This window comes from Trachypithecus francoisi, unplaced genomic scaffold (assembly GCF_009764315.1).
Source record: "Trachypithecus francoisi isolate TF-2019V2 unplaced genomic scaffold, Tfra_2.0 Lachesis_group20, whole genome shotgun sequence".
In the NCBI taxonomy this organism is placed as follows: domain Eukaryota; kingdom Metazoa; phylum Chordata; class Mammalia; order Primates; family Cercopithecidae; genus Trachypithecus; species Trachypithecus francoisi.
Genome location: NW_022681466.1, coordinates 36100809 through 36128196, shown reverse-complemented (window position 1 = coordinate 36128196; position 27388 = coordinate 36100809). Strand labels below are relative to the sequence as shown.

Genomic DNA, 27388 nt, shown 5'->3' with positions numbered 1-27388 from the left:
AATATTTAGGTTTCCCCTTTTGGAGGGACTACATGTACTGTTGCACGTAATTCACTGTCATTACTTGGGATCGTATGTAGGGTCTCATGTGGGATCACATTACATGCAATAAATACTTGTTTTTCAGATTATATTCTCCCTAAATCTAATACTCACTGCACGTTTCAAGCAATTTCACCTTTTGATGCTTTGCTTATATTTCTAACTGCTTGAATCTGATTATGTATTCTTTTCCTGATCTTTCAGAAGTTGGCACCACCTTTTAATTAAATTTCATCTGTGATTTTAATCTAATCCTGTATCTCCCTTCTTTTAGATTATATAAAGTTTTTGGATGGAAAAACGTTGGTATACATTCAGCTATAGTTTATCATTTATATTTTTATAATACATGTTCTCTCATCCTTATTTGTAGAACTCCTAGTACAGGTGTACAAATTATGCTTTTTATTATTAGCTTATTTTTTTATTGCAACTCAGACAGTTTTGACTTGCAGTCTCAAGTTTGCTTAGCAGTTTGTTATACCAAGACTTGACACATTAGGGTGCAATAGATAATGAAGGACTCAGTCTAATGTAATATAATCTCCCTTTTCTTGTCTTCTCTTTAAAACAAACAACCCCATGACAAAGTGGGCAAAGGATATGAACAGACACTTCTCAAAAGAAGACATTCATACAGCCAACAGACACATGAAAAAAATGCTCAACATCACTTGCCATCAGGGAAATGCAAATCAAAACCACAATGAGATACCATCTCACACCAGTTAGAATGGTAATCATTAAAAAATCAGGAAACAACAGGTGCTGGAGAGGATGTGGAGAAATAGGAACACTTTTACACTGTTGATGGGACTGTAAACTAGTTCAACCATTGTGGAAAACAGTGTGGCAATTCCTCAAGGATCTAGAACTAGAAATACCATTTGACCCAGCCATCCCATTACTGGGTATATACCCAAAGGATTATAAATCATGCTGCTATAAAGACACATGCACACGTATGTTTATTGCCACACTATTCACAATAGCAAAGACTTGGAATCAACCTAAATGTCCATCAGTGACAAACTGGATTAAGAAAATGTGGTACGTATACACCATGGAATACTATGCAGCCATAAAAAAGGATGAGTTCATGTCCTTTGTAGGGACATGGATGCAGCTGGAAACCATCATTCTCAGCAAACTATCGCAAGAACAGAAAACCAAACACCACATATTCTCACTCATAGGTGGGAATTGATCAATGAGACCACTTGGACACAGGAAGGGGGACATCACACACCAGGGCCTATTGTGGGGGGGGGGAAGGGGGCAAGGATAGCATTAGGAGATATATCTAATGTAAATGACAAGTTAATGGGTGCAGCACACCAACATGGCACATGTATACATATGTAACAAACCTGCACGTTGTGCACATGTACCCTAGAATTTAAAGTATAATTTAAAAAAAAAAAGAAAAGAAAAGAAAAGAAAAATTTGTTTCTTCTACTGTAGGCTTGACAGCTTTTCAATACTTAAAAGCATTTTAAAGTAAGATTGGTGGTTAAACTAAAAATGATTTTTGACACAATAAAACATAAACCAATATATTCCAAGTAAAAAAAACCACAAAAATTCTATAGTGTATCTTGAATATTAAACAACCCTCTGACCTTTTTCTTGCACACCTTTTAAAAAATAGTGAGAAAATATGTTCCAGTTACATAGTGGAAATATGTTTTTGTCTTCTTTTTGTCAGTATCAATAGAAAATTGTATAACAAAATGAAAATTTTTGCGAACTTGGATTATGCCTGATGTATCGGTTTAGAAAATATGACACATATTTACTGAGTACCTGCCAGGAAGTGCCAGGAGCTATACCTACAGTACAGCCAGCTGCCTGAATTGCAGCTCTTCATCTCACTCCCTAATCCTGCTCTCACCCCTCTTCTTTCTCAGCTCTTTATTTCATTTATTTTTTATTTTATTTTTTGAGATGGAGTCTCGCTGTGTTACCCAGGCTGGAGTGCAGTGATGTGATCTCGGCTCACTGCAACCTCCGTCTCCTGGGTTCAAGCAATTCTCCTGCCTCAGCCTCTTGAGTAGCTGGGGTGACAGGCGCCCACCACCAGACCCAGCAACTTTTTGTATTATTAGTAGAGCTGGGGTTTCAACATGTTGGCCAGGCTGGTCTCGAACTCATGACCTCAAGTGATCCTCCTGCCTTGGACTCCCAAAGTGCTAGGATTACAGGTATGAGTATTTTTGTGTGTGTGTGTGTGACTCAGTCCCACTCTGTCACCCGGGCTGGAGTGCTGTGGTATGATCTCAGTTCACTGCAACGTCTGCCCGCTGGATTCAAGCAATTCTCCTACCCCAGCCTCCTGAGTAACTGATATTACAGGTACGCGGCACCACGCCTGGCTGGTTTTTGTGTTTCTAGTAGAGATGGAGTTTCACTATGTTGGCCAGGCTGGTCTTGAACTCCTGACCTCAGGTGATCTGCCCGCCTCTGCCTCCCAAAGTGTGGGGATAACAGGCGTGAGCCACTGCGCCTGTCCTCATCTCTTTAAATGACTCCACAAACTGCCTACTCAAGATAGAATCTAGAGGTTATCCTTGAAATCTCTCCTTTCACACATGCCACATCTAATTCTTCACCAACTTATGTCATTTCTATTCAAAATACATCTGGAAACCTTCCACTCCTCTCCATTCTGAATGCTAGCACCCTAGCAACATCTCAGACTCCTAACTGCTGTCTCTTTTTACATTTTTGCTTTCCCCTGACTGATGTATTTTCTTAAAGAATGATTTGGCCAGGGCATGGTGGTTCATGCCTATAATTCCAGCACTTTGGGAGGCCAAGGAGTGGGGATCACGAGGTCAGGAGTTCGAGACCAGCCTGGCCAGCACAGTGAAATCCCATCTCTATTTTAAAAGTGCAAAAAATTAGCCGGGCATGGTGGTGCGCGCCTGTGATCCCAGCTACTCGGGAGGCTGTGGCAGGAGAATTGCTTGAACCCAGGAGGCAGAAGTTGCAGTGAGCCGAGATCGTGCCACTGCACTCTAGCCTGGGTGACAGAGTGAGACTCCGTCTCAAAACAAAAAACAAACAAACAAACAAAAGGGTGATTCATAAAGAAGAATGTATCTCCTTTCAATACCTTGTTTAGTATTTTTCATTTGCTTAGTCTGCTTTGTATTTTGTTTTTTTCTTCTCTACATTTTTGTTTTTTTGTTCCAGCATAATTTCTCCGGCTTTCTAAAAGTGACATTTTTTGACCAAGATGTCAGGTAATAATGACAGAATACAGTGAGAGTGTAAGACCAATTTTCAGTGATGCTAATGATCAAATATGGTCTAGATAAGGATCTCAAGCCATGGTCAGGGAGTCAATTCTTTTCAGTCCTCAACTTAGTGATTCAGTGTACTCGTGTTTACAGCAGTCATTTGGTTTTTTAAATGTTAATAATAAAGCATTTAAAATAAGTAACCCAATTTATTCTCTTAAACAACTATGTAACACATTTAGTTTTTTTGCTAAACGGTGCGCAAGACACTGTCTCTTTTTTTTCTGGTGATTGACCAGCTGCTATTTATAAAACCCTGCGCTTTTTCTTAGGTGGTCTTTGCCTCATTGTTTTGTGGCCTCCTCCAGCTTTCTTTGTTACTCTTTTCCTCAGGTATAGTCCTTCTATTAAGATAGTTCTAACTCGCTTCTTTTAAAAGTAGATATAGCTACTTTTCCAAGTCCTTAAGAATTTTCCTCAGAGACTTTCCCTTTGTTAATAATACTAAATAACTCCCCACATTTTGTTTAAATCTAAATGACTTCAAATTGTTCATGTTTGATTAGAATATTAACCTGTTTACTGGACACATGTAACCTTGAGAAACCTTTATACTGAGCAACAGGTTTATACATTTCTATTAACTGCATTTGTAATTTATATTTTATTTTATTTTATTTTATTTTTTTTTATTTTTTTTTATTTTTGGAGACGGAGTCTTGCTCTTTCGCCCGGGCTGGAGTGCAGTGGCTGGATCTCAGCTCACTGCAAGCTCCGCCTCCCGGGTTTACGCCATTCTCCTGCCTCAGCCTCCGGAGTAGCTGGGACTACAGGCGCCCGCCACCTCGCCCGGCTAGTTTTTTGTATTTTTAGTAGAGACGGGGTTTCACCGTATTAGCCAGGATGGTCTCGATCTCCTGACCTCGTGATCCGCCCGTCTCGGCCTCCCAAAGTGCTGGGATTACAGGCTTGAGCCACCGCGCCCGGCCTGTAATTTATATTTTAAACTTTCAGCAGGTAAGCTTGGTTGGGACCTTGGCTAAGACCCTACAGCAGTTTTTACGGGAAATTTAGATTTAACTCACATCAATTTTAAGTCCTTTTTAGTACCACTGTTTCCCACTCAGCATCCAATTAGAAACCCAACTGTTGAGATTCTTCTCATACTCATTTATGATCACTCTAGCCCAACTTCTTGTCTCTCATCTAATTTCTACACGTCTGTGCATGGTGGCCTATGGCCAACCTTTGGCTTTACTTTCTCTTTTAAATTGTGAAGTCCTTATTTAGATTTTTGGGGGCTCACCTGACCCTTAACACCTAGTACACTGTCCTGTACCCCATAGGATATCAATAATAATATGTAGTGCAGTGATAATCTTCCTCCCTGCCCCCTAACCAAAATAGGAAACAGGCGGGCATAGTGTTGACTCTCATCCATAAGGGAATCAGGCAAGCTTCCTACCCAGAGCAGGTGTTTAAAAAGAATGGGCAATGAAATATTTGCTAACAGATCTGAGAAACATATAATGTAAAAGATGTTGAGTATGCAAAGCCTCTCTTTCCACTTAAGATGAGCTCCTCAGAAATTGGTTACTATTTATTTTATTTTATTTAACTGAGATATAATTCACATAACTTGAAATTCTCTGGTTTTAAAGTGTACAATTCAGTGGGTTTTAGTATATTCACTATGTTTGGCATCCATCCCACTAATTTCAGAACGTTTCCATCATCCCAACCAGTTTTTCTCTTTTTTTTGTGAAGAAAGTTCAAACATGTCTAAAATAAAAAGAAAAATAGAATAAGCCCCCATGTATCTGTTGTCCAGCTTCAGCTCTCAACTCATGGCCAGACTTGCTTCATCTGTAGCCTCATTCATACCCTACCTCCAACTCTGGATTATTCAGAAACCCCAATATAAATTGACTACCTATAGGAAATGTATTAGCCCACATAGGAAGTTGTTTAGACTAGAAGGGGACATAACTTTGAATGAACTGACCATATCTAAGAGGCTAGCTTTTTGTTGCTCTCAAGAACAAGGAAACTTCTTTTCCAGACACTTTAAATAAATTTATCTTTTCTAACCGGCCCACATTAGCTTAGGCTTACCTATCTCCTAACTAACCACTGCCAAGACATGAGATTACCATGATTGGCTTAGAAAAATTAGCTGGGATGGAATGAATATTGGGTAGTTCTATATAGCAGTGATCAATATTTGTTAATCAATATTTTCACCTTCCAGTACTAGATCATCTTATACCTCCCTCCTTTTTTATCTTCCTCACAACAAATGCACGCATTTCATAACTAGTTTGCAGTACACACTTGGCGTTTCAGGCTTCTGTCATCTGTCCCATGTTTCTTATCAACTTTTTATCTTCCACCAATAGCCTTTATGAACTCTGTACTTCAGCCAAATCATGCACTTCAAGATGCCCTGAATCTATCGTATTCAGTCACTAATCTAAGTTTCTGCATGTTGCAGTCCTGTGCTTAAAGGGCATTTCTTGCTCCTCTTCATTATGCATATATGCTATTACTATATCCATACCTAATCCCTGTTCCAGCTCTACAATATCTCTCTCTGATGTGGACCCTGCATGTCTTCCCCCATCTCCTCAATCTGAACTTCTATTATTTATGTCATTCATATTTACACTTTAGTTTTATTTTGCATTGTCATGAATGTTCATGTGCTATGTCATATATATACACATTGGTCTGTATTTTATGTTTTGTTTCTACTTGTTCCCAGAGTAATGCCTACATGCAATTAATATTCAGTAAATACAGTATGAATGAATTACCAGAAATGCATACATATATTGTTGTAATAAGTTTTTATTTCACTAAGTTGCCTGGGACTTTCAGATCTTTTAATCTTCCAGATACTTTTATGTTAATAGTGTTTATTCTAATGCAGCTAGAAAGAACACTCGGCATTTGGCATTTATATGTTTATTATTCTTTTTTTTTTTTCTGAGATGGAGTCTTGCTCTGTCACCCAGGCTGGAGTGCAGTAGTACAATCTCGGCTCACTGAAACCTCTGCCTCCTGGGTTCAAGCAGTTCTTCTGCCTCAGCCTCCTGAGTAGCTGGGACTATAGGTGCACGCTACCACGCCCGGCTAATTTTTGCATTTTTAGTAGATAAGGGGCTTCACTGTGTTATCCTGGATGGATGTTTATTATTCTTAAGCAACTTTAAATTGTATGTGGTAATTTGCACGTTTACTGAGGTTCTAATTGATTCTTGTATGCTAGTTGGTAATTTTATAAAGGTAGCTCAGTTAGTAGTGACCCACCCCAGCCACAGTACATCTTTGTTATCCTATGCTTACTGTCAGATATAAAGTAACTTTCATAAAGGATTTTAATGGAGCATCTCAAAATTTTGAATTACATATTGCTGCCTTTTATGGAACACATTAATAGCTATGGTGCTATTAGTGAATTTTAGGATTCTCAAAACTCTTCATATGTGTCCCTTGGAAATCCCAAAGGTTTCAGTATAAACATTTTCAGTGTTTTATTTCCTCTCCCATTCTACTTATTGTATCCCTTTGAATTAATGTCAGCTTTTCAGTCTCTTCCTTAAAAATCTATGGACTAACACACAAAGATAAGTTAGAAGGGGTCTGGCGTGTAGAGAATGTTTGTAGTGCTTTATCCTTGGGCAGCAATTAGGGACTGCCGCTCCCCTGTTTGTCTTATTTTAGAATGGATGGTTCTTTAATGAATTGTGCTACTCCAGCATTCCTGATTTAAGGTCTCTTGTAGCAAGTGACAGTTTTGATGCCAGTAACATATGTGAATTAAATTAAATTGCATTGCAGGATCCAGCCAGTCCGCTCTGACCCAGTCAGCATGCCAGGGTCATCCCGTCCAGTCTCTGATCGAAGGGGAGTTTCCACAGTGATTGATGCTGCCTCAGGTAGAAAACCACCTCTGAAATGTTTATTGGGCAGTCCTGTGCATTTTTAACTAATTTTCTCGCACAATGTAGAGGATGACATTTATTTGCTTTCCTCTTTGTTTTTTTGTTCTGTGGTGTGTGTGTGTTTTAATACAGTACTATGCCTATATTTGTTGCTGAACAATGCCATGCTTTCACCCGTTCCTAAGGTTGCTGAATGATGCCGTGGAGTTGACACTTGATTAAATGTAACGAACATAGTATTGAAGGCTACAGGGTTGATGACTGTTTTGCCTTTGATCACTGAAATGTGGAGAAGCAACCTTGACAGAGAACGTAAATACAATATATGGATTCAATTTACTCAACCTGTTGAGTATCAAAGTGCCTAATCTGTGGAAGTAGAGAAGAGTCCAACTGCTATAGCTTGAATGATTTTATTATCAAAAGCATCAAGTTTAGAAATTCATTAACTTAACTCTGGCCTATCACAGTTATTAATTTCCTATCCTTGGAAACAAGCTATGAATATATATCATTAGTACGGAGGAGATCTTTGCCTTTATATGTGATGATTGCTCTATTAGTATTATAAAACTGTTTTCAGCCAGGCCTACTAAATGGTAGAAGTGTCTGTAGTGATACATTTTCTCGTCTCTAAGTCGAGTGATAAAATAAGGACAGTGATGCCTTGCTTTGTCATGCAGCTGGGGAGCATCTGAAGACAGCGCATGGCAGGATTTTGTCCAAAAATTCTCTCTCAAGTAGAATTATTAAATACTCGGCATTAGTCAAACAGTTGAGTCAGAGAGGATTTTAATCTATAGCGATTTCAAAATCCCTAGAGACTGCTGATTTGATTGAGGCTTAAACTGAAAGAAAATGGAAACAAACACAAAACTGATTTGTGAAGGTCACTTTAAAAAGACCAAAGCTTCTGTCTGTGGATATATTTTTAAGTGTCAAAGCTAATGAGTTTTATACATATTCTTAGCTTTCTGATTTTTTGGTTAGTGGATTGTACCCTGCATCTTGCTGAACTGCCCCATCTAGGGCTATGCTGTCATTTTTAATGTAGACTATTACTTTAGAGGACTCATGCTTGTTCCTACTGCTTTAACTTGGCAACCATGGTTGTCCCCTGGAAATGAGCATGGAAATGTGTAGAGTCACTATCATTGCTTCCCTGCATTGAATGAGATATTGAGATAGGGAACTTAAACAATAAATCTTTTTTACAGTCACATTCTGAGAATGCTAGACTTTGTGCCCATTTGGAATGATCATTTACAATTTTGAACTCTGGAAATGTTACATATTTTAACCTGAAGTATTTTATTCAAGATTACAAGAGTAGTCCTTGATTGGGCTTTTTAGACCTTCTTAAACTACCAGATTACTGATGTTTTATTGTCGAGTGACTAGCTACTAGGAACACATGCTGCCAAAGCAGTTACCTTGTGTTATTAAAAGTAGACATATTCAATACTAGATTCTGAGTAGCACTCCATATATATATATATATATTTTGAGACAGAGTCTCACACCGTCACCCATGCTGGAGTGCAGTGGCACCATCTTGGCTCACTGCAACCTCTGCCTCCCAGGTCCAAGCAATTCTCCTATCTTGGCTTCCCAAGTAGCTGGGACTATAGGCACCTGCCACCACACCCAGCTAATTTTTGTATTTTTAGTAGGGACGGGGTTTCACCTTGTTGGTCAGGCTAGTCTTGAACTCCTGACCTCAGGTGATCCACCCACCTCGGCCTCCCAAAGTGTTGGGATTACAGGCGTTAGCCACCGCACCTGGCCAACATTCCATATTTATCATGTACCAATCTTAGCTGTATGTAAAGTCATCTCATGCAATAAGGGAGGAGCTTCAGTGAACTGTTATTTAGCAGTTCTTCCTTTTGCAAGAAGAGTTTTTAAGTTGATTTTTGAATAAGGAATTAGATCCTACATGTAAATAATCTGATATGTAAGTAGTCCTAAGATTACTTAATTTGCATCAGATATACGCTGTATGAGTTTCTAAAATACTGTTCTATGGCATTGACCTTCTCTGCCTGAAAGTACCAATCTTTTGAGTAGGAAAGAACTTCTTGGTGGCTAAGCTTTATTATTATTTTTTTAGGCCTGTTTTCATTCCAGGAAGCCATGGTACCTTTCTGAAAGACAACCAAAACAATGAAACATGTGTGCTGCTTTCTTTAACTTTGAGCTAAAGAAACCTCATAGATAAGGAATTGGACTTTTATGAGTAATTCTGTCTTCAGCTACCTCTCAGTTGGTTCGGATCCCTTTTGAATGAGAAATATACGTTAATGCATTTTTTGAGCGAATAATGTTTTGTTGTGGAATGTCCATCTACTTTAGTAGGACCAACTGTTGTTAACAGAATTACTTTCTACATCTGTGGAAAACAACATCTAGGCTGACAAAAGTCAAGGTAGCAAGTCTAACAAAATCGAGGCTAAATGATTTGAATTCTTTATGGAAACATATTTATGGGAAAATTTTGTTGTAGATTCTTCTGTTAAAAAGAATCTAATAAATTTTTATAATTGCTCCTGCACCAGGAAGTGCACCTCTGAGTATGATCCATGCCTTAGAGTCAGCTGCACATTACGAAGATGCTTATCTGGAGGTTTCATTGCCTGTTACTTAGAGATACAGCCAGTGTGGCACCTCTTCTGTTGGTCTTCATTGCCTTATATTACCTTCAAGCATTTTATGTGACTTCATGGATTATCTTTTGAATTATTCTTATGGCACATGTTACACTTAACCCTCTATTTTAGTGACAGCTCTTGCTCTGTCTAACCTTGTGGCGGTATAATTATTTTTCATGTAATTACTTTATTCACAGATATAGAATTTAATGTGATATAATTAAATCCTTTGACAATTATAACAGTTTTTAAAGTGAAAATATTTTATTTAAATCTCGGGTCTGCAGTTTATTTTCTAGATATCTATGTATTAATCTAACAGCGTTATTCCATTGAAACTAAAAGAGGTGTGCAGAGTGTGCCACTTTTGCCACATAATGATTTTTTTCACAATTTCTTAATCATCTGGTAATCTCAGGTTCACGCTTTTGCAAAGAAACACATTGCCTAAAATACATATTTTTAAATTATTAACTTCAGTGATTTAAGCACAGGGTAAATTCTATGCCTTTAGACATCTATGAACTAGATTCTTACTGTCTCTCTATAAAATACGTATAGAGTATTTTCAACTTTCAGCAGTTCCTTAACTGCTTGATTAGTAGATGTTATTCCCATAACATCAGTCTCATCTTGGCTTTGGTGATTCAAACGACACCATACCGGCTGGGTGCAGTGGATCACACCTATAATCCTAGCACTTTGGGAGGCCGAAGTGGCAGATCACTTGAGGTCAGGGGTTTGAGACCAGCCTGGCGAAACCCCGTCCCTACTAAAAATACAAAAATTAGTTGGGCGTGGTTTCACGGGGCGTGGTTTCGCGTGCCTGTAATCCCTGCTACTCAGGAGGCTGAGGCACGAGAATCGCTTGAACCAGGAGGCAGAGGTTAGAGTGAGTTGAGATTGCGCCAGTGCACTCCAGCCTGGGTGACCGAGCAAGGCTCTGTCTCAAAACAAAACCATCCTACCTAAAATTTGTGGGGGTTAAATAATTGTAAGATGTCCCCTTCTTGGCTGAGGAGATCATTTTGGAAATGGACGCATTATAGGATTTTAACCTAAGACACAGGCTACCCAGAACAAATGGGATTTGGGGCAGTTGCTCACTTTTTCCCATGTCCTGCTGATGAACAACAATGTCTATGAATCATTGATAGTATTTCTAGCCAAAGCACCGCATCAATTTATTCATTTTTCTGTACGTTCATTTTGGCTAGATAGCTAAGAATTTCTTCCCATTCTTTGTACCTTATAACATGTGCCCTTCTTTTGATAAAGGTGTAGGGCCTCTAAAGAGAAAGCAGAAAGACAGCTGTCAGTGTCTTGTTGGAACTTTGTTTTCCAGATTGCTGACTATTCTTGTTCCAAAACCTGAAGGCTGTACCTGATAGATAAGCTTTCCTTGCTTCTGAGTCATCAAATCAAAGAGCCTAGAAAGATCTGGTTCACCCTGAGTTTGTTTGTCTTGATTTGTGGTTTTACTATGGAGATGGATGTTTACTAACAAAGAACTCAGATCATTGAGATCGAAGGACAGACTTATGTGTGACTCATATGCAGAGCAGACATCTTTATCAAACTCTATTAAAGAAAACATTTTATAAAGTTATGAGGTGTGGTGGAAGCGGTGTTTGTGTACATGCCTGAGGAAGATGGTAGTGTGAAGGGACAATGTGACAGATAAGAAAAGTGACTTCTTATCCTTCTGAGCAGGCTTGGATCATAAGGTATTAGTGTTACATCAAGCATTTCAGTAAATAGGGATAAAGTTGCAGACTTGGGGTTTTTTGTTGTTCTTGACTCAAGAGAAGTACTACTTTTGTGGTACAATTGAAGTAATAAAAATAATTAATTTAGGATATACCTTTTGAGCACCTAATTTTTCCCACTATCAAAATAACTTGTTTACTGAAGAAAATTATACGCTTAAAATCCCAAACTAGTTTGATTTGATTGATTTTATAATGATCATTTATGCCTACTTTATGTATTTGGCATTTGGTACATCACCTTCAAAAAAACAAACAATACTCATTAATACAGAAGCACAACTAGATGGGTACCAATGAGGTTATTTGAGCAGTTTTTATTTTGTCTTGCAGTCAAATCTGTGCTGGAAGGACCTTCTTATAGAGACATTCTTTTATCATATAGAGATTTTGTTCATGGACTGAGGGAAGAGTGTTTTTTTTTTTTTTTTTTTTTTTTTTTTTTTTTTTTTAGAATGTTGTAAAACTTTTAATTTACCCATCATATTGAACATTTCCAAGCCTATTTTCCTGCGCCTCATCTGCCCGCAGAGAGAACGATCCCCACAGTCACGAGGGGTCAGCACTCTGAGAGCCAGTTGACACCGGACAAGCTGCTGGAACAGCTGGGGCACAGTTCCGCCTCTCCTCCACCCCTCCGTCCCATGAGGCCAAACAATGAGGACAGAGGGGCTGAGGGGTGTGCCAGGGCCCAGTCCCACACCAGCAGGAAGGTGGCGTCAGTGCTCGCAGTCCCAGCCTCACGCCACATTGCAGTCATGGGGGATCTTCACACAGGGAGGGTGAGCTGGTTAAGAAGGCAGGTGATCCTCCCCCCGGATGCTTCGATACTTAGCCATGTCTTCCGGAAATACTTTAGAAAGTTCTTGAATCAACAGGCTTTTAAATTTCTTCATGGTGTCGATCTTGCCTTTAACTTGCTCATTTTTAGCTAGAGCCCTCTCCAGGCACTCTTTCGTGTAGAGCTGGGGTTTCGACCTTGATCTATATATTCAAAAACTTCTAACGGCACAGTAATATCATGAAGCTGCTGTCTGCACTTATCAATATCCTGTAAGCCAGTCACGATAAAATTCAGTTTCTGGTTGAGCCCGGCCTGGCTGCTAGGCTGGAAGTCACTGACGATGATGCCAAGCTGCCGAATGTTCTCCACGAACTTCTCCAGGTGCTCCTCTAGGTGGTCAAACTTCTCCGCCATTGCCTCGGCGCGACCCCCACCCACAGACCTTAAGCCAGCTGCGCAGCAGGCGTGGCCCTTCGCTCCCACTTCCTCGTGTTTTTTTTTTTTAGACAGAGTTTCACTCTTGTTGCCCAGGCTGCAGTGCAATGGCATGATCTCAGCTCACTGCAACCTCCGCCTCCCGGGTTCAAGCGATTCTCCTGCCTCAGCCTCCCAAGTAGCTGGAATTACAGGCATGCGCCGCCACCCCACTCAGCTAATTTTTTGTATTTTTAGTAGAGACGGGGTTTCACCATGTTGGCTAGGCTAGTCTCGAACTTCTGACCTCAGGTGATCCCCCCCACCTCGGTCTCCCAAAGTGCTGAGATTACAGGTGTGAGCCACCGCGCCCAGCCTAGGGGAAGAGTATTCTAAGATTATATTTCACTGTATCGACAGTTGCCATTCCAGTCTGAGGCCGACTTAGATACTATATCTTAAAGGTTGTCAGAGGCACAGAGACGCTGGTGGTAAAAATAAAGAGATTAGTGAGAGACATCGTTCATTCTACAAAGGTGTGGCCACAAAGCTCCATGGTCTTAAAGCTAGAACTGAGTGAAAAAAGCCATGACTTTATAATCATAATCTTGAACTTTTGCTAAAACCTTCAAGTCATTCTCCTACCATGCCATTCATTTCTACATCAGTAAAAGAAGATTAAGAGTCCCTTTGCAAAACTTTTTTTACCACCTTTTTTGGAAGGGGTGTGTTCAAATTATTTCCTAAAGTAACTCCTGAATACAAAGTTCTTCAGAAATATTACAATTTCTTTGAATAAATGATGTGATTTTCAATTAATAAAGTTTCAGATATTCTTGATGATTATAAAGTGATAAAAACTCCAGGCATGTACCTTGGGTACTGAAAACTTGTGTGGGATCAATAAGAGGATTAAGGATAAGAGTGAAATTAAAAGAAGGCTCAGCCCTGACCTGTGAACAATCCCTCAGAGGGGAAAAAATATTCAAACTCAAATATTAAGATTGGCTTTTATATTAGAAATGAGGAAGTGTATGCATTAAATTAATTCTAATCTTTCGATTATCTACTGTCTGTATAAAATCAAAAGTAAGTTTTAGAGATTAAGAACGTAGGGAAAAGACCTTATTTGCCCGTAAGGAAAATGCTCAGCTGTATCTCTCCTCTTCTGATTTAAACATTCCTCTTATTCTTTTTTCTTTTTTTTTTTTTTTTGAGATGGAGTCTCGCTGTGTTGCCCAGGCTGGAGTGTAGTGGCGTGATCTTGGCTCACTGCAACCTCTGCCTCCTGGGTTCAAGCGATTCTCCTGCCTTAGCCTCCCGAGTAGCTGGGACTATAGGCGCATGCCACCATGGCTGGGTAGCTTTTGTATTTTAGTAGAGACGGGGTTTCACCATGTTGGTCAGGCTGGTCTCAAACTCCTGACCTTGCGATCCACCTGCCTCGGCCTCCCAAAGTGCTGGGATGACAGGCTTGAGCCACTGCAACTGGCCCTTTCTTCTTTCAATATTTATAGGATGTTAGAAGACCAAAGTCAAGTTTAACAATGAGGAAAATTTTAGTTGAGCACAATTAAGAAAAAATGATAAGGCCGGGCGCGGTGGCTCAAGCCTGTAATCCCAGCACTTTGGGTGGCTGAGACGACCGGATCACGAGGTCAGGAGATCGATACCATCCTGGCTAACATGGTGAAACCCCGTCTCTACTAAAAAAGACAAAAAACTAGCCGGGCGAGGTGGCGGGCGCCTGTAGTCCCAGCTACTCGGGAGGCTGAGGCAGGAGAATGGCGTAAACCCGGGAGGCAGAGCTTGCAGTGAGCTGAGATCCGGCCACGGCACTCCAGCCTGGGAGACAGAGCGAGACTCCATCTCAAAAAGAAAAAAAAAAAGAAAAAAAGATAGCCCCATTGGAAGATGAAGAAACAGTAAACAGAATTAGAAGAAGCTGTTGGGAAAGTGTCTTCTGATGACACATGCTTCTTTGAATAAATCTTTGTGTCAACTAAAACCTTGCCTATGCTTTCTGTATTGCAAGCACCAGGTCCTTGACATGGCTTTAAATCTTTCCTAAGCATTTTGAGAAGGAATTGATGCAATGCTTCTCACTGTTGATATCCTAGGGTTCCACATATTTACATGGGACTTTTTGACCAAAGACCCAACTTTTCACTTTTGTACATTTACTTTGCCTCTCATACAGGGCTGGACTGTTAATGTAGTCTGTTGCATCAGACTATGGTGGCAGAGGGACAAGGTTGGGGTCACTATTAGAATTTGTTTAAGTCTGAACCGGGAATTCCATTTGTCTTAGTGACATGAGTGTCAAACTGTTAGTGCAACACTATTTTAAACTGTGCGCAAGAGCCTGAGAGGCTTATGCTTATAGGTGCCATCTATAAACTTAGAAACAAACAAAGAGCCCCTCTCCATTGAATAGTAAGCCCAGTGGGCAATTAAAGAGCAGCCTGGGACCCCATTTGGTCAGCTAGTCAGAGCCAGAGCTCCTGATATTCCCTCTGGATACTGTTGAGAACTGTCACAGAAAGGCTAAAGTAAATAATCAAAATGAAAATAGTTGTTCCAGAGAAAAGTCTTGTTCTGGAAGCTTGGTGTTAAGGAAGGAATAATGACCAATAATTTATGGATCTTTATTAGTTCTAGTCTCAGCAGAGTCCCTTTCAGCTTGAAACATGCATGAACCTGTGTTTTCAAGCACCTCTGAAGATGTTTTTAAAATTAAGGTATAATTTGGGTATAGCAAAAATGCACATATTTTAATCGTACAGCTTGATGAATTTTTATATTCAGTTAGCCACTACTCACATAAAAACATAGAATATTTCCATTAACCCAGAAAGTTTCTTATGCCCCTTCCAGTTAATACCACCTATGACCTAGAGGTAACCACTTTTATCATCACAGATTAGCTTTGCCTATATTAAACTTCCTATGATTGGAATCATCTTGTGTCTATGCTTTTGTATCTAAGCTCTTTTGCTCAACTTAATTTGTTTGAGATTCATCCAGGTATTACATGTGTCACTAGTTCATTTTTAATATTGCAGTGTAGTGTTCCATTCTGCAAATATACCACAGTTTATATATCCATTATTCTGTCATTTCAAGCTTTTGGCTATTAGGAATAAATCTCCTCTAAACATTTTTTTACAAGTTCTCTCTCTCTCTTTCTCTCTCTCTCTCTCTCTCTCTCTCTCTCTCTCTCTCTCTCTCTCTCTTTCTCATCAACATATGCATATATTTCCTTTGGGCATATCCCTAGTACTGGAATTGCTGGATCACAAAGTAGGCATATGTTTAACTCTATTAGGAACTGCCAACACATCTTCCAAAATGACTGTACCATTTTACATTCTTATCAGCAATGCATGAGCATTCCAGTTGCTCCACATTCTCATCAACACTTGATATTATTGATCTTTATTTTAACCATTCTGGTGGATGTGAACTATGGTTTGAATGTGCTTTTCTCTGCTGAGTAATGATATTGAGCATCTTTAATATACTCATTGGCCATTTGGATATCATCTTTTGTAATGTCCTAGTTAACGTGCTGATTTTTATTAGATATGTTGTCTTTATTGAATACCAACTGTTCTTTAAATATTCTGGATATATGCCTTTCTTGAGATATGTGCATTACAAATATTTTCTTTCAGTTAATTGCCTTTTCACTTTCTTAATGGTATCTTTTGACAAGCAAAAGTCTAATTTTTTTCATTGTTTTTTCCTTTTATGTTTTCACAAACAAAAAATTATCTTTTGTCCAGTCTTTTTTTTTTTTTTTTTTTTTTGAGACAGAGTCTCACTCTGTCACCAAAGCTGGAGTGCAGTGGCATGATCTTGGCTCATTGCAACTTCCGTCTCCCAGATTCAAAGTGATTATCCTGGCCGGGCACGGTGGCTCAAGCCTGTAATCCCAGCACTTTGGGAGGCCGAGACGGGCGGATCACGAGGTCAGGAGATGGAGACCATCCTGGCTAACATGGTGAAACCCTGTCTCTACTAAAAATACAAAAAACTAGCCGGGCGAAGTGGCGGGCGCCTGTAGTCCCAGCTACTCCGGAGGCTGAGGCAGGAGAATGGCATAAACCCGGGAGGTAGAACTTGCAGTGAGCTGAGATCCGGCCACTGCACTCCAGCTCGGGCGACAGAGCAAGACTCCGTCTCAAAACAAACAAACAAACAAACAAAGTGATTATCCTGCCTCAGCCTCCTGAGTAGCTGGGACTACAGGTGCCCACTAGCACGCTCAGCTAATTTTTGTACTTTTAGTAGAGATGAGGTTTCATCATGTTGGCCAGGCTGGTTTTGAACTCCTGACCTCAGGTGATCTGCCTGCCTCAGCCTCCCAAAGTGCTGGGATTACACCATGGCCAGCCCCTCCAGTCTTGAAGAGATAACTCTTTTCTAAAAATTGTATAGTTTTAGCCTTCACATTTAGGACTATGATCCTTTTCAAATTAATTAATTAATTAATTTTTTTTGAGACAGAGTCTCGCTCTGTCGCCCAGGCTGGAGTGCAGTGGCCAGATCTCAGCTCACTGCAAGCTCCGCCTCCCGGGTTTACACCATTCTCCTGCCTCAGCCTCCCAAGTAGCTGGGACTACAGGCGCCTGCCATCTCGCCTGGCTAGTTTTTTGTATTTTTTTAGTAGAGACGGGGTTTCACCATGTTAGCCAGGATGGTCTCGATCTCCTGACCTCGTGATCCGCCCATCTCGGCCTCCCAAAGTGCTGGGATTACAGCTTGAGCCACTGCGCCCGGCCTTCAAATTAATTTTTTATTATGAGTGGTCAGGTGTGGTGGCTGATGTCTATAATCCTACTTTGAGAGGCCTAAGTGGGCAGATTGCATGAGCTTAGGAGTTTGAGACCAGCCTGGGCAACACAGTGAAACCCTGTCTGTACAAAAAATACAAAATTTAGCCAGTCGTGGTGGTGCCCACCTGTTGTCCCAGCTACTTAGGAGGCTGAGATGGGAGGATCACTTAAGCCTCGGATGTTGAGGCTCCAGTGAGCTGTGATCGCGCCACTGCACTCCAGCCTAGGTGGCAGAGCAAGACCTTGTCTAAAAAAATTAAAAAAATTATTTTTATGCAGGGCAGGGATCAAGGTGTTCAGTTTCTTCCAGTTGCTCCCACACTGATTATCAAAAAGATACACCTTTCCTTTAATGAATTGCACTGATGCCTTTTTAAAAATTTTATTTTTTCTTGGATTCTTTATTCTGTTACATTGATTTATATAACTGTCTTTTTACCCATATTGTACTATCTTAATTACTGTAGCTGTTTAGTAAGTTTTGAAGTCTCATATTCTACCTTTGCTTTTCTTTCTGGTTATCTTGGCTGTTCTAGGGCCTTTGCATTTCCACACATGTGCATTTGTATGAACATGCCAGTGGTTTTTCAAAGTGTGGTCCACAGAACTCTGGGAATTCCCAAGATACTTTCAAGTGGTCCATTAAGTCAAAATTATTTTTGTACTAGTACTAAGTTATTATTTGCCTTTGTTTTTTCTACTGTGGTGAAATTTAGTACAGATGGTGCAGAAGCAATTATGGATAAAACTAGTGGCCTCTTACCATAGTAAAGGCAATGGCACCTAAATATGCTAGTGGCCTCTGCTACCTACTTAGAGTTCTTTTTTAAGCTGTATTCACCTAAGAATATCTTTGAAGCAGTAAAAATCATCAACTTTAATTTTATTAAGTTTTGATCCCTGTGTAACTTCTTAATATTCTGTATATCAAGTGGGAATGAGTGCACAATAGTTGTCTTGAGGGAAAGCCATTGGGATTTGTAAACTGAACTAGCAACTGTTTTTATGGAATACCGTTTTATCTGAATAAAACAAACTATGTTTATTCAGACATGGGCATTTGGCAGAAATTTTCTCAAAAATAAGCAAACCCTGTCACTTTGAAGAAAACAACTAACAATATTTATTACCAATAATAACATTCTAGCTTTCAATTGAAAATTAGAAATTTGAAAACCTTGTATGCACCACTATCTGCTTAACAGAGTCCCCATATTTAAAGACATTTCTTGGCCAAGCGTGATGGCACACGCCTGTAATCCCAGCACTTTGGGACACCAAGGCGGGTGGATCACCTGAGGTCAGGAGTTCGAGACCAGCCTGACCAACATGGTGAAACCCTGGCTCTACTAAATACAAAAAATTAGCTGGGTGTGGTGGTGCATGCCTCTAAACCCAGCTACTTGGGAGGCTGAGGCAGGAGAATTACTTGAACCTGGGAGGCAGAGGTTGCAGTGAGCCAAGATCGCGCCATTGCACTCCAGCGTGGGCAACAAGAGTGAAACTCTGTCTTAAAAAAAAAAAAATTCTCGTGAAATAAGTAGTGATATCAACTAATATGATTTTTTACATAATAGATAATGAAATATATCAGCATTCGGAACATCTGCAACATTTTCCAAATGACCAGTTTCATGTTGCTACAAAATCATACAAGAGTAAAGGAGTCATTCCAAATGCAAGATAGGACAAAGGATTTTAATGTAATAGAATATGAAAGTTAATTGATATGCTTTCAGATTCCACGTTGCAACTAATTTGTTAAGGGTCATATTGAGGAAGAACATCCCCAGAACCTGAAAATGCTATTAATATACTTTATCTTTTAGCAGTTACATATTTGAGTTGAACCAACTTTTCTTCATGTACGACAACCAAAACAGCATATCAGAACAGATAGAATTCTATAGCAGATATGAGAATCTAGCTGTTGTCTATTAGAGGGTTTTCTCGTAAAAATGTTACTGTTCTCACTGTTTTTTGTTTAGAAAATATTTTTATGTAGAATGTAATTTATGTTTCTACATAGAGGCTTTATCCTTGTTTTTAAATTAGCTAATACATAATTGTATTAAATGTTGATAGATATAGTACATATAAACCAAAGATCTTTGGAGTCCTGGGTTTTTTGTTGTTGTTGTTGTTCGTTTGTTTTTTTGAGATGGAATCTCGCTCTGTCACCCAGGTTGGAGTGCGGTGGTGCAATTTCGGTTCATTGCAACTTCTCCCTCCTGGGTTCAAGTGATTCTCCTGCCTCAGCCTCCTGAGTAGCTGGGACTACAGGCATGCACCACCATGCCTGGCTAATTTTTGTTTTTTCAGTAGAGACAAGGTTTCACCATGTTGGCCAGGCTGGTCTTGAACTTCTGAACTCAAGTGATCTGCCCGCCTTGGCTTCCCAAAGTGCTAGAATTACAGGTATTAGTCACCACACCCGGCCGGACTCCTGAGTTTTTTTAAGCACACTGGAATCCTGAATTTGAAAATGTTTGAAAACTACTGGTATGCATATTCTCATACACACACACACACACACACACACACACACACACATATTAAATTACCAGCTTGTTTATTTCTACAGAAATTCAGATGAGATTTAGTTGGGATTTCATTGAATCTGTATATCAAATTTGAAAGTATTGACATCTTAAAAATACTGAATCTTTCAAAATATAAACTTTTTTTATTTTTTGAAGTGGAGACTTACCCTGTTGCCCCGGCTGGAATGCAGTGGTGTGATATAGGTTCACTGCAACCTCTGCCTCCAGGGTTCAAGCGATTCTTGTGCCTCAGCCTCCTGAGTAGCTAAGATTACAGGCAAAACATAAACTTTTATAACTATTCACTTATTTAAGCCTTCTTTAATTTCTCCCTGGTAAGTTTCAATGTAGGAGTCTTACACATCTTATATAAAATTTTGTACTTTCTATTATTACATTTTGATGATAATAACTATAGCACATATTTATTTCACTTGTCAGTTTTCTTTATAGCATATAGAATAAAATACTTTTCTGTATAATAAACTCGTATCCTAGCCTGGGCAATATAGTGAGACCTTGTCTCTACAAAAAAATTTAAAAATTAGCTGAGTGTGGTGGCATGCACCTGTAGTCCAAGCTACCTGGGAGGCTGAGGTGGGAGGATTGCTTGAGCCCAGGAGGTCGAGGCTACAGTGAGCCAAGGCTGCACCACTGCGCTCTAGCCTGGGTGACAGAGGAGAGACCCTGTCTCAAAACAAAAACTGAACTTGTATCCAGCAACTTTTCCAAATTCATTTATTCATTCTAATAGTGGAATCTCTTGGATTTTCTACTATGTAATCATGTCGTCTACAAATAAAGATGGTTTTATTTCTTTTTAATCTTTATATTTATCTTTCTCCACTTGCTTAAACCTCCACTACGATGTTGAATAGAAATGATGATATTGAATATTCTTGTTTTCTTCTCTATTGGGGGAACCCGCCCCTGGTATTTCAACATCGGTTCTTTCTATTTTCCGTAAGTGTTGGCCGGCTGAGAAATAAAGAGAGATAGTACAAAGAGAGGAATTTTACAGCTGGGCCACCGGGGTGACATCACATATCGGTAGGACCGTGATGCCCACCTGAGCCTCAAAACCAGCAAGTTTTTATTAAGGGTTTCAAAAGGGGAGGGAGTGTAAGAACAGGGAGTAGGTACAAAGATCACATGCTTCAAAGGCCAAAAAGCAGAACTACTAATAAGGATCTAACAAAGATCACATGCTTCTGAGGGAACAGGACAAAGGGCAAAAGCAGAACTACTGATAAGGGTCCAACAAAGATCACAAGGCAAAGGGCAAAAGCAGAACTACTGATAAGGGTCTATGTTCAGCGGTGCGCGTATTGTCTTGATAAACATCTTAAACAATAGAAAACAGGGTTTGCGAGCAGAGAACTGGTCTGACCTCATATTTACCAGGGCGGAGTTTTTCTCCCACCCTAGTAAGCCTGAGGGCACTGCAGGAGACCAGGGCGTATCTCAGTCCTTATCTCAACCACATAAGACAGACATTCCTAGAGCGCTGTTTATGGACCTCCCCCAGGAATGCATTCCTTTCCCAGGGTATTAATATTAATATTCCTTGCTAGGAAAAGAATTTAGTGATATCTTCCCTACTTGCACGTCCATTTATAGGCTCTCTGCAAGAAGAAAAATATGGCTCTTTTTGCAGGCAGTCAGACCTTATGGTTGTCTTCCCTTGTTCCCTAAACATTGCTGTTATTCTGTTCTTTTTCAAGATGCACTGATTTCATATTGTTCAAACACACATGTTTTACAATCAATTTGTACAGTTAACACAATTATCACGGTGGTCCTGAGGTGATGTACATCCTTAGCTTACAAAGATAACAGGATTACGATATTAAAGACAGGCATAAGAAATTATGAAAATATTATTTGGGAACTGGTAAATGTCCATGAAATCTTCACAATTTATGTTCCTCTGCCGTGGCTCCAGCCGGTCCCTCCATTCAGGCTCCCTGACTTCCCGCAACACTTCTCAACCCTAGGAGGAAGGGTTTATTATTTCACTATTAAGTATAATGTTCGATAAGTAAAAATTTATCAGAACGGAAGCAGAGAGAGAAAAATACTGAAGTAAAACAGAAATTAGTGTGAGTGGTATATCAAACTATAGCAATATCAAAGTAACATCTGTGTAATTATTTCACATATATGAAAGAAAAGAAGAGAATATGGCAAAAGAAATACATGAAGGGTTGAGAATTTTCCAAAATTAATGAAAGACATAAGTCAAAGTTGTAAGAAACTCATCATATGCTGAGATATTAATAAACACAAAGAAAACCATACCTAGGCATATCATAATCAAACTGTTCAGATCTAAACATAAGGAAGGAATTTTAAGAAGCCTACTCTGTTTCTTTATTTCTTTTTTTTTTTTCTTTTTTCTTTTTTGAGATGGAGTCTCACACTGTTGCCCAGGCTGGAATGCAGTGGCGAGATCTTGGCTCACTGCAAGGTCTGCCTCCCAGGTTCACGCCATTCTCCTGCCTCAACCTCCTGAGTAGCTGGGACTACAGGCAACCGCCACCACGCCCGGCTAATTTGTTGTATTTTTAGTCGAGACGGGGTTTCACCATGTTAGCCAGGATGGTCTTGATCTCTTGACCTTGTGATCCACCCACCTCGGCCTCCCAAAGTGCTGGGATTACAGGCGTGAGCCACCGCGCCTGGCCTCTTTATTTCTTAGGTTTATATTTAAGTGATGGTTTGGACTTTTGATAAAAAGAGAAATTGGAAAAGTGGCAGGGTGATTTTTAAATTTCCTTGGCAGTGTGAGATCCCTGTCTCTGAATCAGGAGGCTCTATGAGGAATCTTCAGGATATTTTTCAATAGACAGAAGTAAAAGAGGTGGGAAACCAGTATTAAGTTATAAACAGTTAGGTGCCCAACACTGTGCTAGGTCTTGCCACATGTCTCATCTCATTTAATCTTGTTTAATTAGGATCACAGGTCCATTTCAGCAATAGTAAAAGAAAAAGACCTAGAACACCTAGCTCCTGATACTTAAAATTGCTTAAAATGCATTATGGTGACACCTCAGATAAGTCCAAACCTCTTTCTACCCTGCCTAATCAAATATTCATTTCAAAACACTGTATGCTGAAATGAGCCACGTGGGAGTTGAAGAGAATCAACTATTCAGGTGGTGAAAATGTGTGAATGCAGCTGGCAGATGAAGTTCCAGTGTGATGAATTCCCAGCTTGTCCTTATTGCTTTAGGCAACAACTGACAGGCCTGACTGGTCATTGGCTTTCCATTCCTGGCATTGATAGTACTGAAAATTCTTAATGTCACAGATCCTTAAAAGCTGTCATAGTGGATACAAATGGTGCTGGAGGGTCCTTCTTGCGTAGAGATGTAATCAATATGGTCTGGAGTTCTTGACCTGAACCTGTAATTACTTGGACATTTTGAAGGTAGCTTGTTGTTATAGAACATGCATATATTTATAACATTGGGACTGAGTTGTGCATGGAAAGGAGAAAAATAGAGGCTTTGTCCCTCTTTCTGTTCTTAGTATTTAAGGGGTCTTAATAATCATCACAGAAGAGAGTGATATTATAGGATTAGAATATTGTATTTTTGGTTTTGGGTGCTGAAGTTCAAATCTCACCCCTGAAGTGATCCTGATATTTTGCCAAAGTTTTGACTTTAATGTTCTGTGGCTTGTAATTGTGATTTTTCTAATACCAGAGTAGAATTTTGGGGAGGAATTTTTCAAAACCTAAATACCTCAATTTGAAGTGAGGCTTAGCTTTAAATAATAACACATTTGAGTTTGAGCTTTTCCTGCAATTAAGTGGTATGCTGCAAAAAGGAATTAGGTTAGCAGATTTTATGGCATCCATGATCCATGGACAAGAGTGAGTAGAACGAGATGATACTGATAGCAGTTCTTAAGTCTCTAAATGTTTTTAGGTTATGTGATCAGGATTTCCTTGCCAAATGAAAATGGTAAAAGTGGAAGCATGAAACACCTTAATAGTAGGTGTGGATGTTGATTATTCTTTTTTTTTTTTTTTTTTTTTTTTGAGACGGAGTCTGGCTCTGTCGCCCAGGCTGGAGTGCAGTGGCCGGATCTCAGCTCACTGCAAACTGGGCCTCCCAGGTTCACGCCATTCTCCTGCCTCCGCCTCCCAAGTAGCTGGGACTACAGGCGCCTGCCTCGTCGCCCGGCTAGTTTTTTGTATTCTTTAGTAGAGACGGGGTTTCACCGTATTAGCCAGGATGGTCTCGATCTCCTGACCTTGTGATCCGCCCGTCTCGGCCTCCCAAAGTGCTGGGATTACAGGCTTGAGCCACCGTGCCCGGCCGGATGTTGATTATTCTATTACTGCTTGGCTTAAGATACCCCTGGATGGGCTGGGGATGGTGGCTCACGCCTGTAATCCCAGCACTTTGGGAGGCCGAGGTGGGTGGATCACCAGGTCAGGAGATTGAGACCATCCTGGCTAACATGGTGAAACCCCGTCTCTACTAAAAATACAAAAATTAGCCAGGCATGATGGCGGGCACCTATAGTCCCAGCTACTCGGGAGGCTGAGGTAGGAGAATGGCCAGAACCCGGGAGGCGGAGATTGCAGTGAGTCAGCATCGCATCACTGCACTTCAGCCTGGGTGACAGAGTGAGACTCCGTCTCAAAAAAAAAAGAAAAAAAGATAACCCTGGATGGCATTATTGGATTACCCTATATGTAGCATGCTTGGAACAGATGGGGAAAAGTAATGGCTTATAATAAAGGACTCTTTGAGAACAAGGGCTGTCTTCGTATCTCTGTTTGCCTGGTATTGGTACCTTCCACAGAGCAGGTAATCAATATTTCTTGATATCTGATTAATAATGATAGTCAGTGATAATCAACAATGATAACCATTGTTGATTTCTTATAAAACATAAGGCTTTAAATATCATAACGTGATTAAAAGTTGGTAATGCTGAGTCTTTATCTTCATTACCTGACTTAAACCTGGCCCTCAATTAGGTTTGCCCTTATGTTATGGTCACTATTCCTTTGTTTGGGCCTATGGTCAATTGTGTAATCAAATGAAATATTTTACAAAGCATTTCAAATTATCTTTTACGTTATTCTTTTAAAGCAGCATTATGTTTAAACAATATTTCTTTGATACAAGCTTTCGTTCTATTAGGCTTAGCATGGAGATATTTGTTTTAAGGTTATCCTTATAAAGCATTAACTCTAGCAAAGTCTTGCTTTCTGGGATCTATGGTCAAGACTGGTAAACATCTGCTGAAAAGAATGGACATACTTTTGCTTTCTGCTCTTACTAGGCTAACTTTCAGACATAATTTTAGGGATATTTTGGGCTGCCTTTGAAGCTAGCCCATTTTGGACACAGGACATTGGCATATGGAGAACTGACCCTAAGTTCCATTAAGCCAAAACATTTTGTTGAAGAATTTCCAAAATGTTAATTGTGTCATTACAGTTTAGTTACTTGTACTTATGTTCTAGACAGCTACAAGAAACATGGTAGAATTGACTTCTGTTGTATGAAGTGGCGTCTTGAGTCTTAAACCTATTTTACTTCGGTGTTCTACAATATTTGGAAAGGCAACAGTTGTTCTATAAATGCTCAATGTTAAGATTGTAGAGAACACTAAGTTATACATGACACTTAGTTGAACTTTCTAGTTAGTTATCCCTTCTTTAGATGAGTTTATGTAGTTCTCAAATGAATGCTTGTAAGATCAGGAACAGAACCCATTTACTCTTCTGTTTCTCTCTACCTAAAGAGGAAATAGTGAACCCTTTGACCTTCTATTTGGGCTACTTTTTCCTTTTCCTATGTTAGAAATTCATAGCCATGAGTCAGTACCTCAAATTAGAGTTTTTATAGCCATGAGAGGGGCCCAGTTCCTGAATCAGATGACTGAAGTCAGAGAGAACTTACTATGGTGCCTGAAACTTTTCATTTCCCTTGAAACATGTTCTTAATCTTACGCTTTATTCCAACCCACCCCCTTGAATAAATTAATTTATGTTCTCTTCTGTTCTTAAACTTTTACTGTTATGTGTATCATCTCATATTAAAATTAGTGTGGTATTGTTTTTCATTCTAGACCATGAACTCATCTTTTTACTCCCCGTAGCTCCCTGAATAGTTCTGACACATAATAGGCACCCAACAAATGTTAATGAATTCAACATTTCATCATGGAACATTGAAACCAAGTTCTTGCATTTGCCTGGAAACAGTAATTACCTCTTCAAAGAGAAACTGTGTGGCTAGGGAGCAGAAGTGACAAGGAGACCATCTTTCCACTAGAGTCCTTTACAACACGGCCATACACTATCCATACAAGCATAAATTAAACTCTGTTTTTAGCAACATACTTTCTAGATTTTTTCAACAATTGATGACGCTGAGGTTAAGAGATTTAAATAACTTGTCTACTGTCACAGAGCTAGTAGATGGTAGAGCAAAGGTGTGAATCTGTGAAACCTTCACTTTTTCCGGGATCTTGAACAGCATCTCTCAGCCAACCTTGATTTCATTCATATAATCATCAAGGCGTGTATGTGACCTGGGAACTATTTATATTTGTTCTTTTTATCATATACTGTTGTATCATAGAGGGCACAAAATGCGTCACCTCCACTCTGGCATGGCACCTCTATTTTAAGAGACCACTGGCAAAACCTCTCCAATGAGATTTTGATGATGGAAGACTGTTACAATCAAGGCTCTCCTAACTGTACCTGCATCTCACAGACACTACCTTTAAGTAGTAAACAGTTATTTTCAGCTAGGAAAGCCCCTGTCGATCAGGTAATGGTTTCTTAAGCTGAAAAAGGCTTTCCACTTAAGAATGGTGATTGGCCAAGGTCACATCCCCTTTCCATCTACTTACGGGAAAATTCAAAATAAAGGAATACCAGTGTTTGAAACTCACAATTCACTCTATAGTGAGCGGTGGAGGACTGCGAGGTAAGCAAGGTGATTATATTTCCCTTAGAAATGTTGTTAACTGTTTTTTCAAAATATGGATTAAAGCTTAAAACATACCCAAAATACACTGATTCTAAATGGACCTGACACCTTGATCTTCAATCATGGACTAACATATGAGTGGGGATTCCCAATGGACCATTGTACACTACAATATTTATTA

The 27388-nt window shown here is 39.6% G+C and overlaps 2 protein-coding genes across 14 annotated transcripts in view; one reads left to right on the top strand and one right to left on the bottom strand.

Moving 5' to 3' along the window:
- BCAS3 (BCAS3 microtubule associated cell migration factor) overlaps positions 1-27388 on the top strand; it is a 736060-nt gene that overhangs the window by 409198 nt on the left and 299474 nt on the right. For 11 of the 13 annotated variants that reach the window (XM_033183763.1, XM_033183759.1, XM_033183754.1 and 8 more), the window contains one exon: positions 7131-7228. In XM_033183763.1, the coding sequence (XP_033039654.1) occupies positions 7131-7228 (98 nt within the window). Of the gene's footprint in view, positions 1-7130; positions 7229-9347; positions 9648-9792; positions 9990-27388 lie in introns of those variants that run through there. The other 2 variants (XM_033183765.1, XM_033183767.1) reach the window with 2 other exon arrangements.
- LOC117067340 (mediator of RNA polymerase II transcription subunit 10-like) lies at positions 12108-12921 on the bottom strand. The gene is given in 2 exon segments (XM_033183770.1): positions 12108-12621; positions 12624-12921. Coding segments are annotated over 2 exon segments (405 nt in total). The 5' UTR covers positions 12853-12921; the 3' UTR covers positions 12108-12445.